We start from the raw sequence: 22209 nt of genomic DNA, 5'->3' as shown, positions 1-22209 counted from the left end.
CGTTTGTAGTTCAACCCTGGATCTTGTCCTGGATGGCCGCCCATGGTCCCCTTGTCCATCCTTCCATCTCCTGCTTCTCCCAGCATAAATGCGCCACTCCGGTGTCCCTTGGAGGAGCCCACTTGTGCTGTTTCTGCTTCCCTGTCTTTGTTCCTCTTATCGGAAATGCTTTTCCTTCCTCCCTCCATTTTTCTGTCCTCGAGCCCACAGTTCAGCGGGGGAGACTCGGGCTCAGAGACGGCCAACTGCGTGATATGAAGGAAGCAGGTGGGTCCCAGGATACTCTGCAAAAGGTGACATTTGAGCTGGGTGGTGACGGCCGAGTAGGAGTTTTCCAGATCGCTGAATCCCCCGGAGGTTAGAATAAGAGAACAGCCTTCGGAGGGGCTGTGTGGTGGGCGCCCCGACTGGTGGCTGCGGAGTTAGAGCACGTCTTCAGGGAAGCCCCATCTCTCTCCCTGTAGGGAAGTGGAGACGGTCAGGCAGCTAGATGCAGAGAGTCCTCCACGTGCTTGCTGGGTTTTTGTTGTTGTTGTTGTTGTTGTTTTTTGCGGTACACGGGCCTCTCACTGTTGCGGCCCCTCCCGTTGCGGCGCACAGGCTCCAGATGCGCAGGCTCAGCGGCCATGGCTCACGGGCCCAGCTGCTCCGCGGCATGTGGGATCTTCCCGGACCGGGGCACGAACCCGCGTCCCCTGCATCAGCAGGCGGACTCCCAACCACTGCGCCACCAGGGAAGCCCCTCCACGTGCTTGTAAACACACCAGCTTTGACGGGGAACTCTTCCATTCTCCCAGAACCCTGTGTGATCTGAGTTCTATTCTCAACAAACTGTCAGGGCTTCACAACCTCCCTGCCTGCCTCTCCAAAGAAATTCAGAGGGTTCCAGAGGGAGGAGAGCCTGTTTCCCTTCACCTGTGACTTTGGACTTGGCAGAGCCCAGGCGCTCAGTGGGCGTCTTATTTTCGTTGACTTTGGTATGTCTGGAAAGCTGTGAAACCCTTCCATGTTCTCTGTTGAACTCCGCAGTGGGGTCTGTGTTGAGGCTTTCTCATAGCTCTGGGGATACATGGTGAATAGAGCCCGCCAGGCACATAGCCCCAGGAGACAGCTTTCTGGGACTTCTTGGTGGGCGGTACAGATTAGAAAATTAAGGACCACGTCGGACTTGCTTTCTGAAAGGATTCTCAGTGTACACAGTGCCTCGACTGGCAAATTTCTTCTGAAATTTGAGTCTGCTCCCCTTTGCCCAGCCTTGTCGTCTAGAACGACCCAGTGCTTTTTCTCTCAATTACCATTTTATCTTCCTACGGGTGCCTTCTCCCTCCTTCCTCACTTCCTCCAAGCGTTTGAATTTTTGTAGTAAAACTTTCAGGTGGGTAGAAACTTTTTGTTTTTCCTTGAAAGAAACTTTAAAAAAAAAAAAATCTGAAACAACCCAACATCACCTTGCCTTTAAATTTTAATAACATTTATACACTTAAAAAAAAAATTCTCAACAAGGAGGTTTTTGTCTTCTGTTCTTAGAAGTTCTTTTTTTTTTTTTTTTTAAAGAATCCATTAAATTATATATTGCCTAAAACAGGTGGGCCTGACACTCTTTGAGAGACTGTCAGATATCATCAAGTGGGGAGAGAGCTGCGGTTGGCAGCCTTCTTCTGGCTGAGTGGGTGTTCGTAGGCAGAGAGCTGGGTGCTGTACCCCCTAACTGGAGCGGGGACCCTCCTTTTGTTGCTAATTTGGTAAAGACTGGAATGAGGCTCCCAGTGGGGGCAGATAAGTAGTTTTTAAAGTGGTTTGAGCAGCTGTTTTCAGGCACATTCATCTGGGGTTTAAGTACTCCACCTGCCATGTACTTGGGAACGGCAGAGACATTGACTGACACTGTGTGTCCCACTGCCATGCTCTGTGTCTGCTTTAACTATGGTGAACTCATAGTGAGATGCACAGTCCGAACTGTACTTAGGACTAAGAATGAGGGATCCCAGCCTGGGTGGACCATCTGACCTTGAGAGTTTTAAACATCTCTCCCAGCATCCCGAAGGAGATTCCTGGGAGCCTGCAGACGCTGGGATCAATCCTGTCAAAGGTCACTGGACACTTACTGAGTGCCTGGCGCTGCTCTGAGCACTTTAGATGTCTGACTTCATTTCTTCCTCACACCAGCCCTGGGCAGTGGTGACTTACCCAGGCAGAGGTCGGATGACCTGCCCGATGTCCCATGGCAGACGGGAGAGCTAGGATTCTAGCCAGGAGATGGGCCCCTGGAGTTTGTGTTCCTTATTCCTTCCCAACATTCTTTCAGTGTTCTGTGATGTCAGTGTTCAATAACAGTGATGGAATTATGCATTTTTTTTTGGTTGATCATTATAAGAAACTGGCCTGAGAGGTCAAGTGACTTACCCCCATAATTTACTGCCAGGGCTGTGGCTAGAACTCAGGATTTGGGGCTCCCTGCGCAGGCCGTTCGCCATTCTGGCGTGTTTTCAGTGAATGTGCCTCACCTTTTTCTTTTTTAATTTAATTAGCTTATTTATTTTTGGCTGCATTGGGTCTTCGTTGCTGCACGCGGGCTTTCTCTAGTTGCGGCGAGTGGGGGGGCTTCTCTTCGTTGCGGTGTGCAGGCTTCTCGTTGCGGTGGCTTCTTGTTGTGGAGCACGGGCTCTGGGCACGCTGGCTTCAGTAGTTGTGGCTCGCGGGCTCTAGAGCGCAGGCTCAGTAGTTGCGGCGCACGGGCTTAGTTGCTCCGCGGCATGTGGGATCTTCCCAGACCAGGGCTCGAACCCCTGTCCCCTGCATTGGCAGGCGGATTCTTAACCACTGAGCCACCAGGGAAGCCCCTCACCTTTTTCTTAAGAAATATTATGGATCATCTCAGTGACCTTCTTCAGGGGTTCCGTGGATGGGAGTGGCTGCAGCTGGGGAGAGGAGGACCTGGCTCTCGTGTCCTATGTGCAGATGAGCGATGATGGTTCCTTTGGCTAGAAGTTGATGGTCCGTGTCTCTGAACATCCTCAGGCCTTTCATAAAGCTTCTCATACTGTCTTGTGGACCAGAAAGAGAAGGGGTGCCTAGCTGAGGCTGTGATTGGTTAGTTGCACTCTTGTGCTCTTAAGGATGCTTAACTGATTTCCATCTGGACAGAGATCTCTAGTGACCAGCCAGAGGACTCTGATCTCAGCCTTTACCCTTAATTACTTGGATGTACATGTAGAAGGCATGTTCATACCAGGACTTGATAAGAAAATTGTAAATATATTAATTAGGTGCTATACTTGAGATTCCCCACAGTGTCTTGATGGGCCTAGAAAGGTAGCCTGAGCCCTCACAACGTTTCGTTCAACACAAATAAAGTTATGCTTTTGGGTTGAAGAGACCCCCTGGGGCACAAAGATGGGATGGAGGCTAAGTGGTTTAGCAGATGATGACAGGACCTGTGCATGGATGTTGGTGTCAGTAGCTCAGATGTAGCTGCCAAAGGACTTCTGCCAGTAGCCAGCCAGACAGCTTCCCTGGCCTGGTGCCGCTCGGTGTCCTGTTGGGAGCACACTGCCGCTTGGAGGAATAAATCCAGCACCTGCAGTTGGGCCAAGCAGGTCCCAAATGGCCAAATGCAGAACTGGTGGTTGTGATCTAGCAGCATGCACGAAACAGACTTTAGGGTTTGGGTGGATTGTAAATTCACGGTGCTGTTGTTGCCAGAAATGCTAATTTGATCTTAAAATTTTTAATGTAATGACTTCATTGTTTTTATAAAAATGATACATGACCCTTATTTATAAAAAACAAAACAAAACTATGGCCATGGAGGAAAGTACAAACAAGAAAACAGCACATTGGTCCAAATCTTAGCTCCCAGAAATATTCCATTATAATATTTGGTAGACGGTTTTCCAGATGTCTCTGTGCACATTTTCAGACAGACTTGATAGCTCGAGAAATCTATAAGTGGGCACTTTTATTAACATGTTCTATGCAAGATATTTTCAAAATAAAAATATATTTAATTTTACTTTCACTGAATGGAAGAATTGAAACTGAAGTGAAGTAATACTGAAGAAATTGCAGAACTTCAGATAACTGTTTCTTCCCTAGAAGAAATCAGTTTCTCAGACATTCCTCTAAGGCAGTGGTTCTTAACTGGGGGTGACTTTGCCCTGTAGGAGCCATCTGGCAGTGTCTGGAGACATTTTGTCACGTCCAGTGGCATCTGTGAATGTTCCTGACATCTGGTGAATAGAGGTCAGGGATCCTGCTAAGCACCCTGCAATGTACAGGAACCCCTCCCCCGCCCCCCCCCCCCCCCCCCGCCCCAGCAAAAGAAAGAAAGAAAGAAAGAATTATCTGGCTCAAAGTGTCAGTAGTGGCAAGGTAGAGAAACTGTGCTCCTAAGCATAAGAGAAAAAGATTATGAAAACCATTAGGAAGGTGAAATCATTGTTTTAGGTCAGTTTCAGTTTTAGACTATTTTGATGGGGCTTCTGTAATAAAAGATGAGATGATTAACTTCATTATAGTTTTCCCATCCCCTCTCCTTAATGACAAAATCAAGAGGTGTCGTACGTTATTTTTACCTTGTCAAGGTTCAAGGTTCGTAACATTCACATTCTAGCCTGCAGCTGTAACCGCCCCTCGCCCTAGTTTGCCCCCATCAGAATTGCGCCTGCAGTTTTGAGTTCGTGTCTGAGCACCATACTTAGAAGAAAAGTAGAGACATGTGATGGAGTGTCCCCAAGATGCTGTGGGGATGTGAGGCAGGGGCCCGTGTAGACACAGAATTCCGTCTGGGAGCTGAAAGAAGGAAAGCTGTGGATGAATGTACTGCTATCCTCCGTTCTTTGAAAAGATGTGTGTGTGGAAGCAGGATTGATCTTAACTCTGTGGATCCCTAGAAGGTTAAAACTAGGGCTGCGTGGACCTAAAGGACAGGGTGGCTGTTGTAGGTAGGCTGCCGTGGAGGGTGATGAGTTCCCTGTCAGCTGCAATGTGCTGGGGAACCACCTGTAACCATGCTGTATGTAGGTGCTGGGCTCAAGCCATCAGCTGAAGCAGCTGTATTCAGGTAACTTCCCAACCTTGAGATTCTGCTAGTCTAATAATGCTTCCCAGTAGTCTCCTCTCCTGGAGAGGAGCCTCAGTCACTCTGGTTCCCCCCTCCCTGCCTTCTGGGATAAGGGTGAGAAGAGCCAGAGCCATGATCAGGTGGTTCAGGGTAGAAAATGGTCTACATATCTTGAATTTGGACCCACCCATCTGTTGACTCAAAAAGTGATGCATCGATACATGGCTTAGATTCTGCCAAACTTGTTCCACTTGGTATCTGTAGTGTTTACAGGATCAGAGGGACTGAGCCCATTCATAACCCATTTCTGAGCCAATACACTTGTATGTACAGTAATCTGGGCAACATGTCGTAGACTGCAAAGGAAGAGAGCATATACTGTTTTCTGTATAATTGGAATTGAGTGTGCTGTCAATGTCTTCATCAGATGTCTATCACAGCATGACTTATTGACGTATGGCTTTGTTTTGTTATAGGGGAGCTATCCAGTTTGGGAAGATTTCATAAACAAAGCCGGAAAGCTACAGTCCCAGCTTCGGTAAGTAGAAGCATGTCATCCCTAGGAAAACGGCAGCATCCTTAGACAAAGGATGGAATAGGATGGACCCAAGAGGCAAATTAGCGTTAGTTTTGGAAGTGTTGCAGATAGAGAAGCATGCAGTGGCGTTGCCACTTACTAGCCATGCGTCCTGACTTCTGATTCCCATATGTAAAATTAAACTCATATCCGCTCTGCCTCCTTCCACTGGAATTTTGAGAGTCAGATGAAGTATTATACGTAAGGTAAGAATGGGCCAGGTACATGGTAACAGTTAAATCTCACATCCCCAAGAGATAAAGAGTCTTGTTACCCCATTTTGCTGATGAGTAACTGAGGCACAGATAAGCTGAATAACTTATCCAAAGTCACACAGCTAGTATTGATAAATGACAGAGCAGGGAATTGATCTGAGGCAGTCTGGCTCCACAGTCCATTCTGATTACTGCCTACCCTTACAGAGTTTAAAACTTAGTTTGTATCATTCTATTTACATGAAATGTCTAGATAATGCAAATCTGTAGAGACAGATGTAGATTTGTAGTTTCCTGGGGCTAGGAGTGGAAAAGAAGGTTGACTGCAAATGGGCATGAGTGACCTTTTTGTGGTGATGGAAATGTTCTGAAATGGGATTGTGGTGGTGTTTGCATAACTCTAAATTTACTGAAAAATTGATGACTTATACACCTAAAAATGGTGAATTTTATGGCATACAAATTATGTCTCAATAAAACTGCTTAAAAACCAGGATCTAATGCTGATGTGCTCTAAGGGGCTATTATTATTGCCTCATCTTGTGCTTGTTAATATATCATTTCATATGAAATAGAAAATACGGCAACATCTTCTTGTTAAAGCTATATGCTTTTGAAATCAGTGAGGGGAGGGGTGCGATTGCACTTAGAGGGTGCTTCAAGAGGGTTGGGACATTAAAAAAAAAAAAAGCAGTTATTTTCACGACCCCTATTCACGGCGTATTGGTTGGTTTGGATGTATGGGGATGGTTTTCCAGAGGACAAAGCAGGTAGGTGTTTTCTGAGATAAAAAGCCATGCGGATGACAGAGGAGGGAGGAATGACATGGGATTCTTAGGACTTTACCTGTTGGCACCAGGGGTCCCTGCCCAGAACTTTAGCCATAGGACTGGGCATTCCCTGGCTCCCCAGCAGATAAGGAGAGAAGAACTTGGGAGACGTGGAACTTTCCCTGCCCATCATTCAGCTTCATGGGGCCTGGGATTTCCAGATCCATGAGTGGGCATCCAGATGGACCATGGGCTCCAGACTATGGCCCCTCTGCCACTTGTCAAGTCCTTTACCATTTCTTTGCTTACGAACCTTTGATTACTTTATCCTGGATCATATCCAAACCCCTCTGCCCCAGCTCTGCTGCTATCATCATTTATTTCAAATAGGTTAGTCTCCATCCTGTAGGAGGTCACCTCCTGTAGTAAAACAGTAAAACATTTAAGTCCAACCCCTCCTCCAACATTTTTTCTTATCCAGCCTCATTTAATTGTCTGACAGGTTTTCAGGGTTGACCAAGGAAAAGATGCTCTTCCCCTTTTACCAATGAGGATGCTAAAGTTTAAAATAGTTAACTGATCAGCTGTCTTAAACATACAGAGTGAGACTTAAAGCAGTCTTATCCCCACTGGTACAAAGTACCATATATATATTTTAACAATACGTAGGCCTCCTGAGGGCAGGGACCGTTTCCTTATTTTGTTAAACTACTAGTACCTGGCTGAGAGCACCATAGGAGCCTCAAGCACATGGTTTAATTTTCTGTGTTAGGGAGTGCGTAAGGATAAGACCGTAGAAGAGGCAAATAGTCTTGGAGCATGTAAGCTGAAGCACTCCTTTCTCCTGCTGATGGATGCATGTTTGCTCGGCTCCATTAGGGAGAGCTAAGATGTCCTGTGAAAAAAGCAGTCAGTGAAATATGGCTCATCGGAAGTCGGTGTTTAAAAGCTCTTAATTTGTCACACTTGACCACAGTCTTCGTTTTCACAGGAGCCCTGGTGACTGTGTAATACTCAAGGCACCTCTCCAGCTGTGGCTCATTAAATTTGGAAGATTGGCCTTGACTTGAATAAGAATAAACCCAGCACTTGTATCAGATATTAATTATAAACCAGAATGAGCCATTTGTAAATCTCAGGGTGTTTGATAAAGCTAACTTTTCCATGGTGCCAACTCTTTAAGAAATATACTTTGAAGTGGTGTGGTTTTTTTGTTTGTTTTGGTTTTGTTTAGTGTGTATGTCACTGTGTTTTTTTTTTTTTTTGAGCAGAATGTTCTCTTGCTCTACTGGAAAATATCAGGCCTCTTTTTTTTTTTTTTTTTTTTTTTTTTTTGCGGTACGTGGGCATCTCACTGTTGTGGCCCCTCCCGTTGCGGAGCACGGGCTCCAGATGCGCAGGCCCAGCGGCCATGGCCCACGGGCCCAGCCGCTCCGCGGCATGTGGGATCTTCCCGGACCGGGGCACGAACCCGTGTCCCCTGCATCGGCAGGCGGACTCTCAACCACTGCGCCACCAGGGAAGCCCCCAGGCCTCATTTTGAAGTTTGGCTCTGAGGGACTATTGCCCAGGTTTTCCTGGGGACCACTCCATCACCTTCCGGGAACCTTTTGCTTCATAGCTACTCTTGCTTATGTTCAAAGGTCATTTCTTTCTTTCTTTTTCCTCTGATTTGAACTCATTCCTTTTTAGTCCTTATTCTCATCTTCATCCTTCAGCAATTTTGCATTGTTAGGAATGCTCAGTGGGGGCTGGATTCATGTGAAATACTTGGAAATTAGCATCAGGCTGTAAATTCTGTTACAGAGTTCTTGTGAGTGAGCCTGGGGCTTGCTTGCTTGTCCTGGGTAATCACGGCCCTGAGATGCAGCAGTGCTTACTTCTCATTCAGTGACATCTTGGACCACGACTCTAGGAACCAGGAGACCACAGAGTGCTCAAGGCATCTTCAAGTGCTCAAGGGGATGGGAAGAATTCAGAATAACTTCTAGGACAGCAAATGAGTATAGTAACTCCTCCTCATTCTCAGCTTTTAGGAATTCAGAAGATGCTGTTTAGGTAGCATTCTAACGTTGAAAAAAATAGTATCTCAGTTTCCCTATAATTATGATTTAGGGGGAAAAGTCACATAGCCTGGATCTTGTAGTAGGATGAACACGGCACTCACTGTAAGTCATGCTGGGCTACTGGTCTCAGCCCTGGTATGAGCTAGTGATCTTGAAAATCACTATGTAGCTGTGGTCTCAGTTTTCCCAACTCTAAAATGAATTGTTTAACCTAGACGATCACTCTCCAAGATTCCTTCTGCCAATCCATATAGCTATATTGTTTTCCTACTCTAAAATCACTTTCACGTATACCATTTATATTTTTTAATAACTTGTTCTTTTAGGCAGAAATACCTTTTTCCTCATTGGTGAAATTTTAACCTGGTGATAATTTATACTGTTGGGTGGAACGGGGTGGGAAGAATTGCTAGCATTTATTGACGAGCGCTGCATGACCTGGACGTTATCGGGGGAGAGTGCTAACATGAGAAGGAGAAAGTTTTCTTAAGAATAACGTGGGTCCACAAAGCCAACGGTTGTCCATGTCCAGTCGGGTTCTCTCTCCTGGAGGGTTACTTTCAGTCCTCAGCAGCAGTTGCAGCCTTTTTGCTGTCTTGCATCTGCTAGTGTGAGACATTCCTCATGCTTTTGTTTTCTGTTTGCATCTTAGGACAACAGTAGTAGCAGCAGCTGCCTTCTTGGATGCCTTTCAGAAAGTGGCTGACATGGCCACCAACACACGTGGTAAGCAGGTGGAGGGATGGCTCCCAGCATTGACGGCGCTCAGCGTGTGGGCTCTTACCCTTGGGCGCTTTACAAGAATATAGAGCTTAAGTTGTCAGAGCTTAGCTGACTCATATTTAAAAATATATAGATTTTTTAACTCTGTGGGATTCCACATCGTAGAAGCTGCAAATCGTTCTCTAGATAATAAAGTGCACGAGAAGAGTGAAAAATAAATGAAAGGAACCACTATTTATGCCTGAGATGGCTTGTTGTGTTTTTAAATTAATTAATCAGTCAATCAGTCAGTTAATTAATTGGCTGCCTTGGGTCTGCATTGCTGCACGCGGGCTTTCTCTAGTTGCGGCGAGCAGGGGCTACTCTTCGTTGTGGTGCGTGGGCTTCTCATTGCGGTGGCTTCTCTTGTTGCGGAGCACGGGCTCTAGGTGCGTGGGCTCAGTAGTTGTGGCTCGTGGGCTCTAGAGTGCAGGCTCAGTAGTTGTGGCGCACGGGCTTAGTTGCTCCACGGCATGTGGAATCTTCCCGGACCAGGACTCGAACCCGTGTCCCCTGCATTGGCAGGTGGATTCTTAACTACTGCGCCACTAAGGAAGCCCCCTGCTTTGATATATTTTTAAACCATTTGATTTTAGGTCACTTTTAGCAATACCAGAATACTTTACATCTCGATGTCTAGAATCCATATGCACTGGGAGGAAATAACTTTATTGAATATGGGAGTGTGAGAACTCACATGACCTAAAAAATGTATGGTTGATACAAAAAAGATATATTTTATGGAGATGATAAGAGAGAAACTTGAATGCACATCTTATGTTCAGTAAGCATCAAATTAGTTGTATTAAGTTAATTTTTACTTAACAATTGAAAAATATAGAACATGCTCTTTAGTTTAAAAAAAAGTCATGTAACGAAGTATATAAAGTAAAATCTACCCTCTCAGTACCATTTGCAGAGATTGGGCTTAGTGTCTTTTATAGACTTTTTTGCATACTTAAACACATATGGGAGAAAAATTACTCGTAGAACAATATGTAGGTTGATATATGGAATAAAATATATTTGTAAGATCTTTTTCAAAAGGTAACCTGTAAGAAACATTGTTCCCGTGCTTTTACTCCCCAGTATATTATAATTATCTTTCTATGTCAGTACCTAGAGATCTACCTCATTGGTTCTACCAGCCAAATGGAATTTCACTATCTGGATGTAGCACGATTTAATCATTTTTCTTTTTTTTTTTTTTTTTTTTTGCTTTACGCGGGCCTCTCACTGCTGTGGCCTCTCCCATTGTGGAGCACAGGCTCCGGACGCACAGGCTCAGCGGCCATGGCTCACGGGCCCAGCCGCTCCGCGGCACGTGGGATCTTTCCGGATCAGGGCACGAACCCGCGTCCCCTGCGTCGGCAGGCGGACTCTCAACCACTGCGCCACCAGGGAAGCCCTCTATTCATTTTTTTAAACGAAAGAGTGTAAGTCGCTATTATAATGTACATGTTTAGGTGAATAATTAAACCATAATGAAATTTAAGAGTTAATCAACATCATAATACATACAGTTCCATATTTTTTTGATGTTTGCACTCTGGAATGAATGTACAACTTGTGTTCAGTGTGAAAGTACCCCTGTTTCTGTGTTATTGGCTGCAAAGAATTAGTGTCTAGGCATTTGTTGTACAAAGGATGCCTGACTTTTGTGAGTCAGGGTCTCCATTTTCTTCGTGTCCATGATGGACCAGCACACGGGCTGTCATAGGAGTTGTTGAACTGACTGGTGTGCCTTTGTCTGGGTTGCTTAAAAAAGGAAAAGGAAAAGAACAAAGACCGGGGGAGGCTTCTCAACCCTCGGTGGCTGGTGTTGGGGAGTAGCATTCCTACACCTGTAAGCGTGCAGCCTGGTGCCCCCCTTTCACTGGAAGGCAGGGACATGTCTTAGTTAGCACTGGCCCTTCGTGGCCCTTGCATCATTTGCTTGTGTCAACTAGGGCCTTTGAGAGCATAATGCTGTGTAACTTTCATTTTTGGCTGCCTCAGTGTGCCTCTGTAATTACTTTATAGCTTTGAAAAACCATCTCCGGGATGTTGAGATGATAATACACCAAACCCAGAGTGAGGAGTTTAAGATTCTAAGAAGGAAGGAAATGGATCCCCAGACGACTAGATCATCTCTAATCACCTTTATTGAATACGTAACACGGGCTGGGCTCTGTCCTTCGTGCTTTACATGGATTGAGTCTTTTCATTCTCGAAACAGCACTGTGAGGTCTGTGCTTATGACCTCCATTCTAGATGATGAAATCTGGACGAAGAGAGCTAAACCGACCAAGGTCACATGGCTTGGAAGTGGGGAGACTGAAGCCTGGCCCAGAGTCTAGATTTTAACCATTAAATTATGATTCCTCATGTAAGGTGCTCCTAGATTTAGTATAAACTTAAGTTTGCTTTTAAAGTTACTTGATCCTGAATGCATTAAAACAACAACAGCAACAATCTATGTAGCACCTTGGAGTAATGAATAGATTGGGAGCCGGGATGCCTGGGTTTGTCTTCTGCTTGGCCAGCTACGTGACCCTGAATAATTTTGTTTCACTTCTCCGGGCTTTGATTTCCCCACTTGTAAAAGGGGTTTTCCCAGGACCTAGTAGGGTCCTAGATGATCACAGGTAACCTTTTTCAGCTCTAATATTCTATGATTTAAAATCTCCTTTTGGCCCTGTTAAATCTTAAAATATGAATGAAGTTGGACAGTCTAAAATTTCTCTTTCTATATTATCTTTAGAGTTTCCAGTTTTCGCTTTGGGGACAAAGGGAGTGGAAGGAAGCAGAGGTTAAGCAGAGGATAAAGGAGAGAGAAGGTTAAGCGAGAAATACGGTTAGAAGAGACCCGCAATGTGTGCGTGAGGAGGGCAGGTGGAAGCTGGAACTTTCACAATAGCCAGCGAGGTCCAGGCGGTCAGAGGTGGACTTTAATCAGTGAGCCTGGATTGCCGAGGTGAAGACAGTCAGTCTTCACTGACTGTGGAGACTGTCTTGATGAAGACAGTCTCCACAGCTTAACACTGAATGGCACAATCGTGGTTCTTAAAAATACATTGTGTTTTTAGTATAGAGTTCGTTAAACGTCACGCTCTCCTCATCTCACTGCGTGGATCCTATCGCTCAGGAGGCTTGTTTTAAAGTACAGATTTCAGAGCCCTGCCTTATACTTGTGGTTACTGATTAACTGCGGGGTGGGGGTGGAGTGGGATGGCACTTAGGAATCTCAGATTTTTTAAGGCTTCCCAGGAGAATAAGGCCTCTCGCCATCTTGCCGTCACCCACCTGTCCAATGACATCTCTACCCACGGCCGGCAGTTCCACCCACAAAAAAATGCTCTCTGCTCCCTGAATCCCTTAAAACCTTTGATCCCTTTCTTCTTGCACATGTGCATTCCAGACCTGGAGTGCCCTTCCCAGCCCACCCCCTCTCTGCCCCCTTTAGATGTTTGAGGATCTTCCGCTTGTCTTCCTAGAGCCAGTTTGAGAGTCATATCACCTGTGAACCTTTTGTCCCCCACCACTCCCACTCCCCTGTCCCCAGGGTAAATTGGGTCTCAGGCCTGAGGCCTCTGTAGCACCTTCTCCCTCTAGAGTGTTGACCTCCCTGTGTGGTCACCATCTTCCCCACTAGACTCAACTGCCTCCAGGGCAGGGCCTGCATCCTGCTTCTCTCTGAGGAACCCAGGTTCCCAAATGCTGGTAAGTATCTGGCATTTAGCAGGGCGCAGGCAGTGTTTGTAAGCAGCCCTTGGAGGGTCCAGGTGAAGAAGGCTGTCATCTCTGGGGGCAGGAGGCTGGTGAGATGGGGTCTTTGGCCAGATTCCGCTTAGGAGTTCAGAATTTGAATCTTGGGACCCTTCTCTGAGGTTGAGTCTCAGGACTGAGTGAGTTTGTATTTCATTGTAGCCAAAGAGGGCCCAGCAAATCCATGATGCCAGTCACAGGAAGGGGACAGGTAGGTTAAAGGCAGCTACCTGCTCTTGGTTGGGGTGTGGGGGAAAAGGGGGAATCTTCGCTTTTAGGGGAGGAGGCGACAGGAAGCTATTTTCAAGAGGCAGCCAGACTGGTTTTGTTTGCCCCCAAGTTTTACTTTAACCAGGTTGTTTAATTGAAACTTCACTGGCCCTTAACTTCTGGATTGACTTCGGTGTTTGAGACCTGAACTTTCTTTCATGTAATTAAGTCATGATTTCTACCTAGGAAGCTACTCAGCCACAAACTGAAAAAAATAAATAAAATAAAATAAGGTCATAAAAAAACTTTTTTGCAGGCCTAGAACTGCATATTCTTTGAAGATGACCTTAAAGAAACATGGACACTTTCATTCACTTAATTAAAAATAAAAAGGCATAAAACTGCAACCCACTAATCTATAGATGTGGCAGTAGATCACTAAACTGGTTTTGTACTTGCACGTGCCAGTTCAGGTTCCTTAGTTATTTTTTTATTTTTATTTTTTGCGGTACGTGGGCCTCTCACTGTTGTGGCCTCTCCCGTTGCGGAGCACAGGCTCCGGACGCGCAGGCTCAGTGGCCATGGCTCATGGGCCCAGCTTCTCCACGGCATGTGGGATCTTCCCGGACCGGGGCACAAACCCATGTCCCCTGCATCAGCAGGCGGACTCCCAACCACTGCACCACCAGGGAAGCCCCTCCTTAGTTATTTTTGGTTATTGTCCTTAGGATTCTTAAAGGAGGAGAGACCTTATGAATATTTGAGAAACAGCTCAGTTGTAATTTTCCTTTAAGAGCCAAGCTTATTGTTTTGAAAGATTCAAGGAAAGTGTATTAATTTTTCTGATGATCTTACTCCAACTGAGGCTTTATAGGTAATGGGGAGCAAAAGGAATCTAGCAGAATGCATCTGGAGCCTCAAAGTTTTCTGGAAACCTGCTGGTGTTAATTTTACTTAGAGTCTGTATATGGTTGCCATAGTGCCAAGGGAGCCTTAGCACATTATAGATGCCCAGGAAACAGTTGCTGATTTGTTAAATAAAAATTGGTAAAGTGAAAGTACTTCATATCTTGCTTGCATAGTGGATGGACCAGCAGCTGGTTTCTCTGATGTTTTAAAACATGAATCTAGGCAGGCTGTATTGACAATGACCTAGAAACTCTCTATTGCCTTTCATTTTTGGGGTTTTGAATTTGACCTCTTGATTTTGATTCACATGAATTATTCTGAGGAAGCCCGAAGCCAATTTTTCCCTGCTGGTAGTTACATCTTTTTTTTTTTTAATTTATTTATTTTTATTTATTTTTCGGCTGCATTGGGTCTTTGTTACTGCGCACCGGCTTTCTCTAGTTGCCGCGAGCGGGGGCTGCTCTTCGTTGCGATGTGTGGGCTTCTCATTGCGGTGGCTTCTCTTGCCGCGGAGCATGGGCTCTATGTGTGCGGACTCAGGAGTTGTGGCTCGCAGGCTCAGTAGTTGTGGCGCACGGGCTTAGTTGCTCCCCGGACCAGGGCTCGAACCCGTGTCCTCTGCATCGGCAGGCAGATTCTTAACCACTGTGCCACTAGGGAAGCCCGGTAGTTACATCTTGAAAATTCTCATTGCTGTATTGTAGGTGGGTGTGGGGAGTAAGTAAGAGCAAAGCTATGAAAAATAAGAACACTTGTAGTTGATTAAAGTAGGAAATTGGATGAGCCAAGACAAAGCGACCTTTTCTCCCATATTTCTTGTTTCCTTTTAATTGCGTTGCTTTTCTGCCAGGGCTTAACACATCCTGCGTGTGCCACAGTGAGTGACCCCGATGCGGTCCTGGCCTCGTGGAGCTTTTAGGCTGGGCCAGGGCTGTTCTCTGTGATAGAATTTTCTGTGATGATGGAAATGTTATGCGTTTTTGCTGTCCAGTATGGTAGCTTGAGATTATCAAGCACTTAAAAGGTGGCTAGTGTAACTGAAGAAGTGAATTTATAATTTTAAAATTTTAATTAGTTTTAATTAATTTTAATTTAAATAGCCACATATACCTGGTGGCTACCACATGACACAGCATGGATATAAGGAGTATAACAATTCCTACAAAGAAAGGCTAACAGGAAATGTACGTATTTTATGAGTCATCTGATTTATTCTGTTTTATATCAGAAAGCTTTACTGAGAGCTTACTGTATACCTAGTAAAGAATGCAAAGAGGTGTTGTTTCTGAGGCACTGGGTCGGTGGGTGGTAGAAAGGTTTAGACAGGCATGTGGTGGTGGAGTGTTAGGTGGAGAGGTACATGTAAACAATAATAATTCCCAACAATAAATGCTTCCACCTTCTTTTTATAGCATGTCCGTTTCATGCATTCTCAGTGGATAAGATATCATTCCAAAGGGGGTGGAAATTGGTTCTTGAGGAGAGAAGGGGGTCTTACCCTTTTTATATATCAGGTACAGATATGCATACAGTAAGACGCAGACATACATAGGTCTGTGGAATTAACATTTTATGAGGAGGGGGGTGATTAGGAAAAATGTGTCCAAAAAAGGCTCTTTATGGGAGCAGAAAAAATGGACAAGCTTGAGAAAACTGTTTTGTGATGAAGTCTAGCTTTTAAGAAAGGTCAGCCCTTTGCTTGTTGCCCTCTTCAAGGTGCATTTAAGGAATTTTCATGAACCTGAGGAGGGTGATTGCTGTTGGCGTATCTCCTTTACTTGAAATATCTTGGCAAAATGAATCCGTATTACCAGATTCTGTAGTCAGAAAGTCACCTGGTGTTGAACAATAAGTGGATTCAGAGGCATCCAAGACTGGGTTGCCTTCTCACGGTTATGTATTCACCATTTGTAAATATTCTGAATCGTGATGAATGCAAAGAACAACTTTAACGCTGGGTTGTGTCAAACTGCCCTTTATTAATTGGGCTTTGTAGCTGTAATCCTTTTAATGAGGATATGTGTGTGTGTATGTCTGTCTATACACACACATATCTATACAACCCGTATCTGTAACAACATATATAACAACCTTTGTGTATAACATATATATATACACGTGCGTGTGTATGTATATATAAGCATATACCTATACATACATATATATATTAGCTGAAAGCACTGAAGCATCGGACTGGTCTTAGTAGCAGATTCTTGCTTAGAATGACAGAGAGACAGATTCTCTGTTCCAGGACGACTGGTTTCTATGTAGAGCTCATCTTTGATATGCTTACAACTTTGCTGAGGGCTATGGTGGGACCAAAACCTGGAATAGCTTTAGTGTAGCCATATTCACTTCCTTCAGCCCCTCAAGCCGCTCCGAATCTGTGTATGTATATGTGTATGTAATCTGTTTATATTGAATACCTATGAGTTTCAATCTTATATGAAGTACAAAAAAATTTTGTAAATTATTGCTATTTCTAATAATATGTAACCTAGCTAAAAACTGTACGCCTATTAAGTATAGCTTCAGGATATAAAGTTTCCATCTCTTCTGAGATTTTGGAGCTATCATTGACCTAGTAAGGGATGACATAAAAAGATATAATGCCTTTTAAAATGAGCTCATAAATGTGCATTCTGCTTTGGGTTTCATTGTTTTGATGTTTTTCTACTCTGATAGCCCCTGAGTCATTTTAACTCATCAACACAATACATTTAATCCTACATACTCTGCTTAGGATAAAACAACTTTTTAAAAATGGCCCTGTGAATGTGAGGTTTGTCTTACCATTTTCCATTTTTTAAAAACGTCATTATTTTTTGGTTTGCTTTACATGAAACTCAGACTTGGTGTTGGGTCTAGCACAGTAGGGAGACATGTGGATTTTAAACTTTTTTTTTTTTTTTTTACAAAGCACAGGATAGGTAAGGATGAGGAATAACAAAGGAATCCATATATTTATTATTTTCATTGAAGAAATTTCTAAAAGAAAATCTTATTTTCTGTTTTTTCCCCTCCTTTGTTGTGTTAAAGGAGTTAGGAGATGGGGACTTCGTATATGCAATTAATTTGATGGGCAAATTTGTATATTCCAGGAGATTTGGAATTATGAGTCAAGCATCACTGGTGCTGAAATGAAAATCCCTCATTTCCAATCCCATCTTGATACTAAAAGTGATCCCTGACAGTAGCATCGTTTCCCGCTCTACAAGTGGCTTATTATTGATCTTTGATTGGGTAGCAGCAGTTGCCAGAGATGGGCTGTTTCCTTGTGGTTCCTTGTGGCCTGCCTGGATGGTATTTGGCTTTTCACTGCACCTTCCCGAAATGACCCTTGAACAGTTATTGTGCGTTAGCCTGAAGAGCACTAACCTGAGTCCCACTTTTACATACGTATCTTCTGGGTGTCCAGAGCAGGATGTCACTAGAATCCTAATATCGTCTACCAGGGAGAGTTAGGGATGTAAAAATCCCACACCCAAGCCCTTGTGTCCAGTTAAGGTTTGTCCTCCCACTGACCAAGAGGAGCATTTGCTCCCGCTGAAGTCAGTAGTGTTTCTCTGGTTTGACTTAATTCAAGCAACGCCAGGGAAAATATGATGCGTGCTGTTCTGTTTAACCTCGGCAACCTTAATAAACGCTGGTGAATTACATGGTGGCGGTGGTAGCAGTGGCAGTGGGGAGGAAGGTCCAAGCGTGGAGGGGATGTGTGTTTTTATGGGTGACTGGGTCGGTCTGCGTGCAGCATGGTTATTTGTGTCGTTAGGCAGTTTACATAATGAAGTGGTCTACTCAGCAGCTCCATCCTTCCAGCTGCCTGCGGGGCTGTCTGCACAAGCAGGGGGGACTCTCCCACCATCATCTCCCTCCTGCCCTCCTCCCCACCCTAGCTCTTTCCCTTTGCTTTTCGTTTTGGCTTAAAATAACTAAACCCCTCCACCCCATCCCGCTGCCACACACACAGACATACCAGAGTCACGTTTGGTAAAATATAAATTCACATTAATGAAAAAGTGCAATTATTTGAATTCATACAGACGAGGCAATTTTTTTTTTTAAACAATGCTTGCTTATGGAAGATCATTTGCCATAGAGTTGTGAACTTGGTTTGTTCTGCCTGCCTCAGATAAAAATAACCATTTGGAGTGTAAACGTGAACTTGAAGACACTAGAAGTTGTCAAACTAGTATTTTTCTAGGCTGAGTCTATTCTGCCTGATTGCATAGCTGCCTCCCCTCTGCTCAGATAAAGCCCCAGCCTGAAAACATGCACGAAATGTGAAAACTACTCTGAACTAAAAATTTCACCTTAGCTGTTCACTTGTGCTCTGCTGGAAGAAACATGTGGTATTGGGAAATCACTCAGAGAAGAGAGAAAGTGAGAGAAAAAGAATATCCCAAAGGTCTTCCCTCACCCAGAGTCTGGCAGTGAATTCTCCTGATATAATATAAAGAAATTTGATTCTTATACCCTGCTTTTGGAAACATATCTGTGGCCTGACATGAGAATTACCTGGAGGTTTGACGCCTTGTTTTGTCTTAACATAACGCTCTGGTCTTTCATTTTTAGAAGGTAGAGAGTCTCTCTTGTAGACCATCTAGTATGTAGTGCAACCTTTGCATTTTTACAGGGCACACTTAGTGAGCTGAAGTCACTTGCCTGAGGCCGCTCAGCTTGCAGTGGGGACAGTGGGATTGTCACTCTAGGTCAGGGCTTTCTGTCCTGTGGTTTCCCCTGAAAGCCACCTGGCCAACCGCTTGTTGACTTCAGCTCCTGAGACCATTCAAGTAGGAAAGAACATGAGCTATGAAAAAAAGCTCCGTCCTATCGTTAGTCAAGATTTTTGTTGGCTTATTTATACGGAATCCTTGGTTGTCTGGTTTCCCAAAATAGTTTTCCACTTCCATTGCAGTCCTTTCTTTTTCTATGGAAGATGTTTTTGTTTTCTTTTAGCCCTCTGTGTGTGTGTGTGTGTGTGGCAGCCTGTTTTGCTTATATTTTAATCATCTGTTATGTTTGACATAAGCATATTTATCTGTAAGAATAACTTGGCTTCTTTCATCTACGTTGTCTTAGTTTTGTAAATATATTGATCTATGAGCGTGTGTGCGCACACACACACATACACACATGGTATGTTTTTTGATTCCCAAATGTTTAAAATTGCCATGGGATATCTTATGTCTAGTAAAAAGATACTGCTGTGGAAATCTGCAGCATTTCCTGCTGTGAGTGCCGGGGGCCCAGGGACCCCGGTTACCATGGAAACCAACATGGAGCTGCTGGGTGGTGCTTTCCTTTAGAGCTGCATTTGAGTGCATTCTGCAGTCCGCTACAGTGCTGCATCTTCCCTCCCACCCCCTTTCAAATTAGGAGGGGGAAAATGCTGAGTGATTACAAATAAAAAGAAACTACTGTTTCAGCCAAGGCAGAAAGAGATCTTTAAAATGTACTGTTTTAATGTGATTGCCCATAGTGGGGCAATACAGTTCTCTGAAGATGGCTAAAGGTACCTGATAAAATACAAAGGAATTGTGGAGGAGATAGTGAAAATGGAACCTTCATCCTGTGCTACTGACCTGCAGGCTTCTCTTTGGGAATGACGGGCGTGCAAGACTGACACGGGCTTTATTCCCACTGACTCTGGTTGAGCCCGTTCAGTTTGTCGCAAGGGCTTGACGGCAGACAAAAAAGACCTTCAGCACTCTGCACGTGCCTGCCACCCTCCATTTCCTTTTTTTTTTTTTTTTTTTTGCGGTACGCCGGCCTCTCACTGTTGTGGCCTCTCCCATTGTGGAGCGCAGGCTCAGCAGCCATGGCTCACGGGCCCAGCCGCTCCGCGGCACGTGGGATCCTCCCAGACCGGGGCACAAACCCGTGTACCCCGCATCGGCAGGCGGACTCTCAACCACTGCGCCACCAGGGAAGCCCCGCCCTCCATTTCCTGACCCCTCTCTCTCAGAAACCACCCGGAGAACCAGATCTGAGAGCCTGGAGAGCTCCCCCAAATTTTAGCCCTCGATTTGCCATTTAAGCACGTGAGTGCCATCTGTGCTTGTTGAAAGGCAGTGCTGATTATGAGAGCGGTACTTCATTCGGATGATACCATTTAAAGCCAAGCGCAAGATGCCTAGCTTGTGCTGGACCCGGAGGAAAAAATGAACCGTGTCAACACACCCCTGAACTCCCACTGGTGGTGGTCCTGTTGGTCACTGGCCACAGGTGGGCTTCCAGCACGTTTGTGAGGGAGATGCAGTGATCCCCAATGCCAGGCTCCCACTGCCCATCAACAGACTCCTGTTTCATGAGACTGAAGGATAATAAAATTGCATCCAACCATGTTAGATGGATGCCTTTGTGCTCTGGTGTTTGCTTTTCCAAATGTGTGTGTATAAAGCAAATGCCAGGAGTGTGTGCTATTCGGAAACAGTGAAGTACCTTGGAGCCTTTGCCTGTTGCAGGCGGCTGGGACCTTAGTCCAGCCTTGGCCTTGAGGATCTACGGAGGGCCCTCTACATGTTGAGGCTCTCAGCTAGCCTGATCTCATTGAGGGAAGGTAGTAGGAACCCCGTTTTGCAAACAAGGGAAACCGGCCGGTGACTTGAAGTGCCTTGGTTAAAATGCCACACAGCTCTGAAGCAGCAGAGCCTGGAGTGTGTGTATCTGCTCTTCAGGACCCTTCAATCTACCTTCTTTCCACCTCTGAGTTCAGTTGGATATATGGAATCATCTGGAAATTTAGAATCTCAATCCAGCACTCTAGACATTTCGGGCTGCATAATTCTTTGTTGTGAGGGCTGTTTAGCAGCATCTCTGGTCTCTGCTCCCCGGTTGTGAAAATCAAAAATATTTGTAGCCATTGCTGAATGTCCCCTGGTGGGGCAAAATGACCCTGGTCGAGAACCACTGAGCTAAACCTCTTAGGTGCTTTTATTTGGCAGTTTAATGGACCCGCGGCTCTGCCTTTTCTTGAGGCGGTTGTGGACAGCTTGGTTCATTTAAGCTAGGCTTTAAATTATTCGTAACTATTTTCGGATTTTAGAAATTTGACGGTCCATGCATTGTTTCATCTGGGAAATGACCACCATGCTGAGTTGTGTGTAAAACTTTGTGAAGAGTCCACATCTTACCAAAAAGGAATGCTTCCTTTTTACTCGAAAGGCCATTTCCCACAGTGAAAATATGCAGGGCTCCCCCCCCCCCCAAAGATTAACTCAAATAAGAACAGTGTGAAGGAGTTGAACGGAGTGTTGGAGTTTTCATTCTAGCCGAGCTGCCCTCCTTCTCGGAGAGGCTGTGCCTGGGTCAGGAGGCTGGCTGCAGGCCATGCAGGCTGTGTGGCCTTGGGGGTCAGTCTGAGCGGACACCCTTTGGTTTTGTCATATATGAGAGGACAGTCGGGTCTGCTGTACCTGCTTGTCAGGGTGACCGTGGAGCTCCAATGAGGTCGAGGCCGTGAGAACCCCAAACAGCTTTGACACAAGATTACCTGTCCCTTCTGGGGCCTCTGCTCACGTCAGACGCGGTGGGTTCCCAGTCACTTCTAGATTCCGGCACTCACTCCTGATTCCACTTCTGATTTGTTTGCCTGTCTCCTCCCAGCTTTTGCCCCTACTCTAGATCCATTGAGGTCACCGTTTTTCCTCCCAAAAGACCTTTTTTGACATTTACAAGTTCCCCTATTACTATTTTGTTTATTACTCTTACATTTTATTATGTTTTTTCTAATTATTACAAACAAATATTTACATATATTACATATAATTATTTTATTATACTGCTTATTAGATTTGGGGTAATATAATGGGAAAATGAATGATTTTTGATTTTTCTTTTAATAATGTTTCATTTTTTTTCCTGCTTTACTGAAGTATGGCTGGCAAAT

The 22209-nt window shown here is 44.8% G+C and overlaps 1 protein-coding gene across 12 annotated transcripts in view; it reads left to right on the top strand.

Moving 5' to 3' along the window:
• The window catches only part of MTSS1 (MTSS I-BAR domain containing 1), a 158653-nt gene that overhangs the window by 15262 nt on the left and 121182 nt on the right, over positions 1-22209 (top strand). For all 12 annotated transcript variants that reach the window (XM_065895067.1, XM_065895065.1, XM_065895056.1 and 9 more), the window contains exons 2-3: positions 5539-5600; positions 9343-9416. In XM_065895067.1, the coding sequence (XP_065751139.1) occupies positions 5539-5600; positions 9343-9416 (136 nt within the window). The remainder of the gene's footprint in view (positions 1-5538; positions 5601-9342; positions 9417-22209) is intronic.

Source organism: Phocoena phocoena, chromosome 17 (genome assembly GCF_963924675.1).
Source record: "Phocoena phocoena chromosome 17, mPhoPho1.1, whole genome shotgun sequence".
Classification (NCBI taxonomy): domain Eukaryota; kingdom Metazoa; phylum Chordata; class Mammalia; order Artiodactyla; family Phocoenidae; genus Phocoena; species Phocoena phocoena.
The sequence above is the reverse complement of the archived record's forward strand: the minus strand, read 5'-3'. Positions and strand labels throughout refer to the sequence as shown.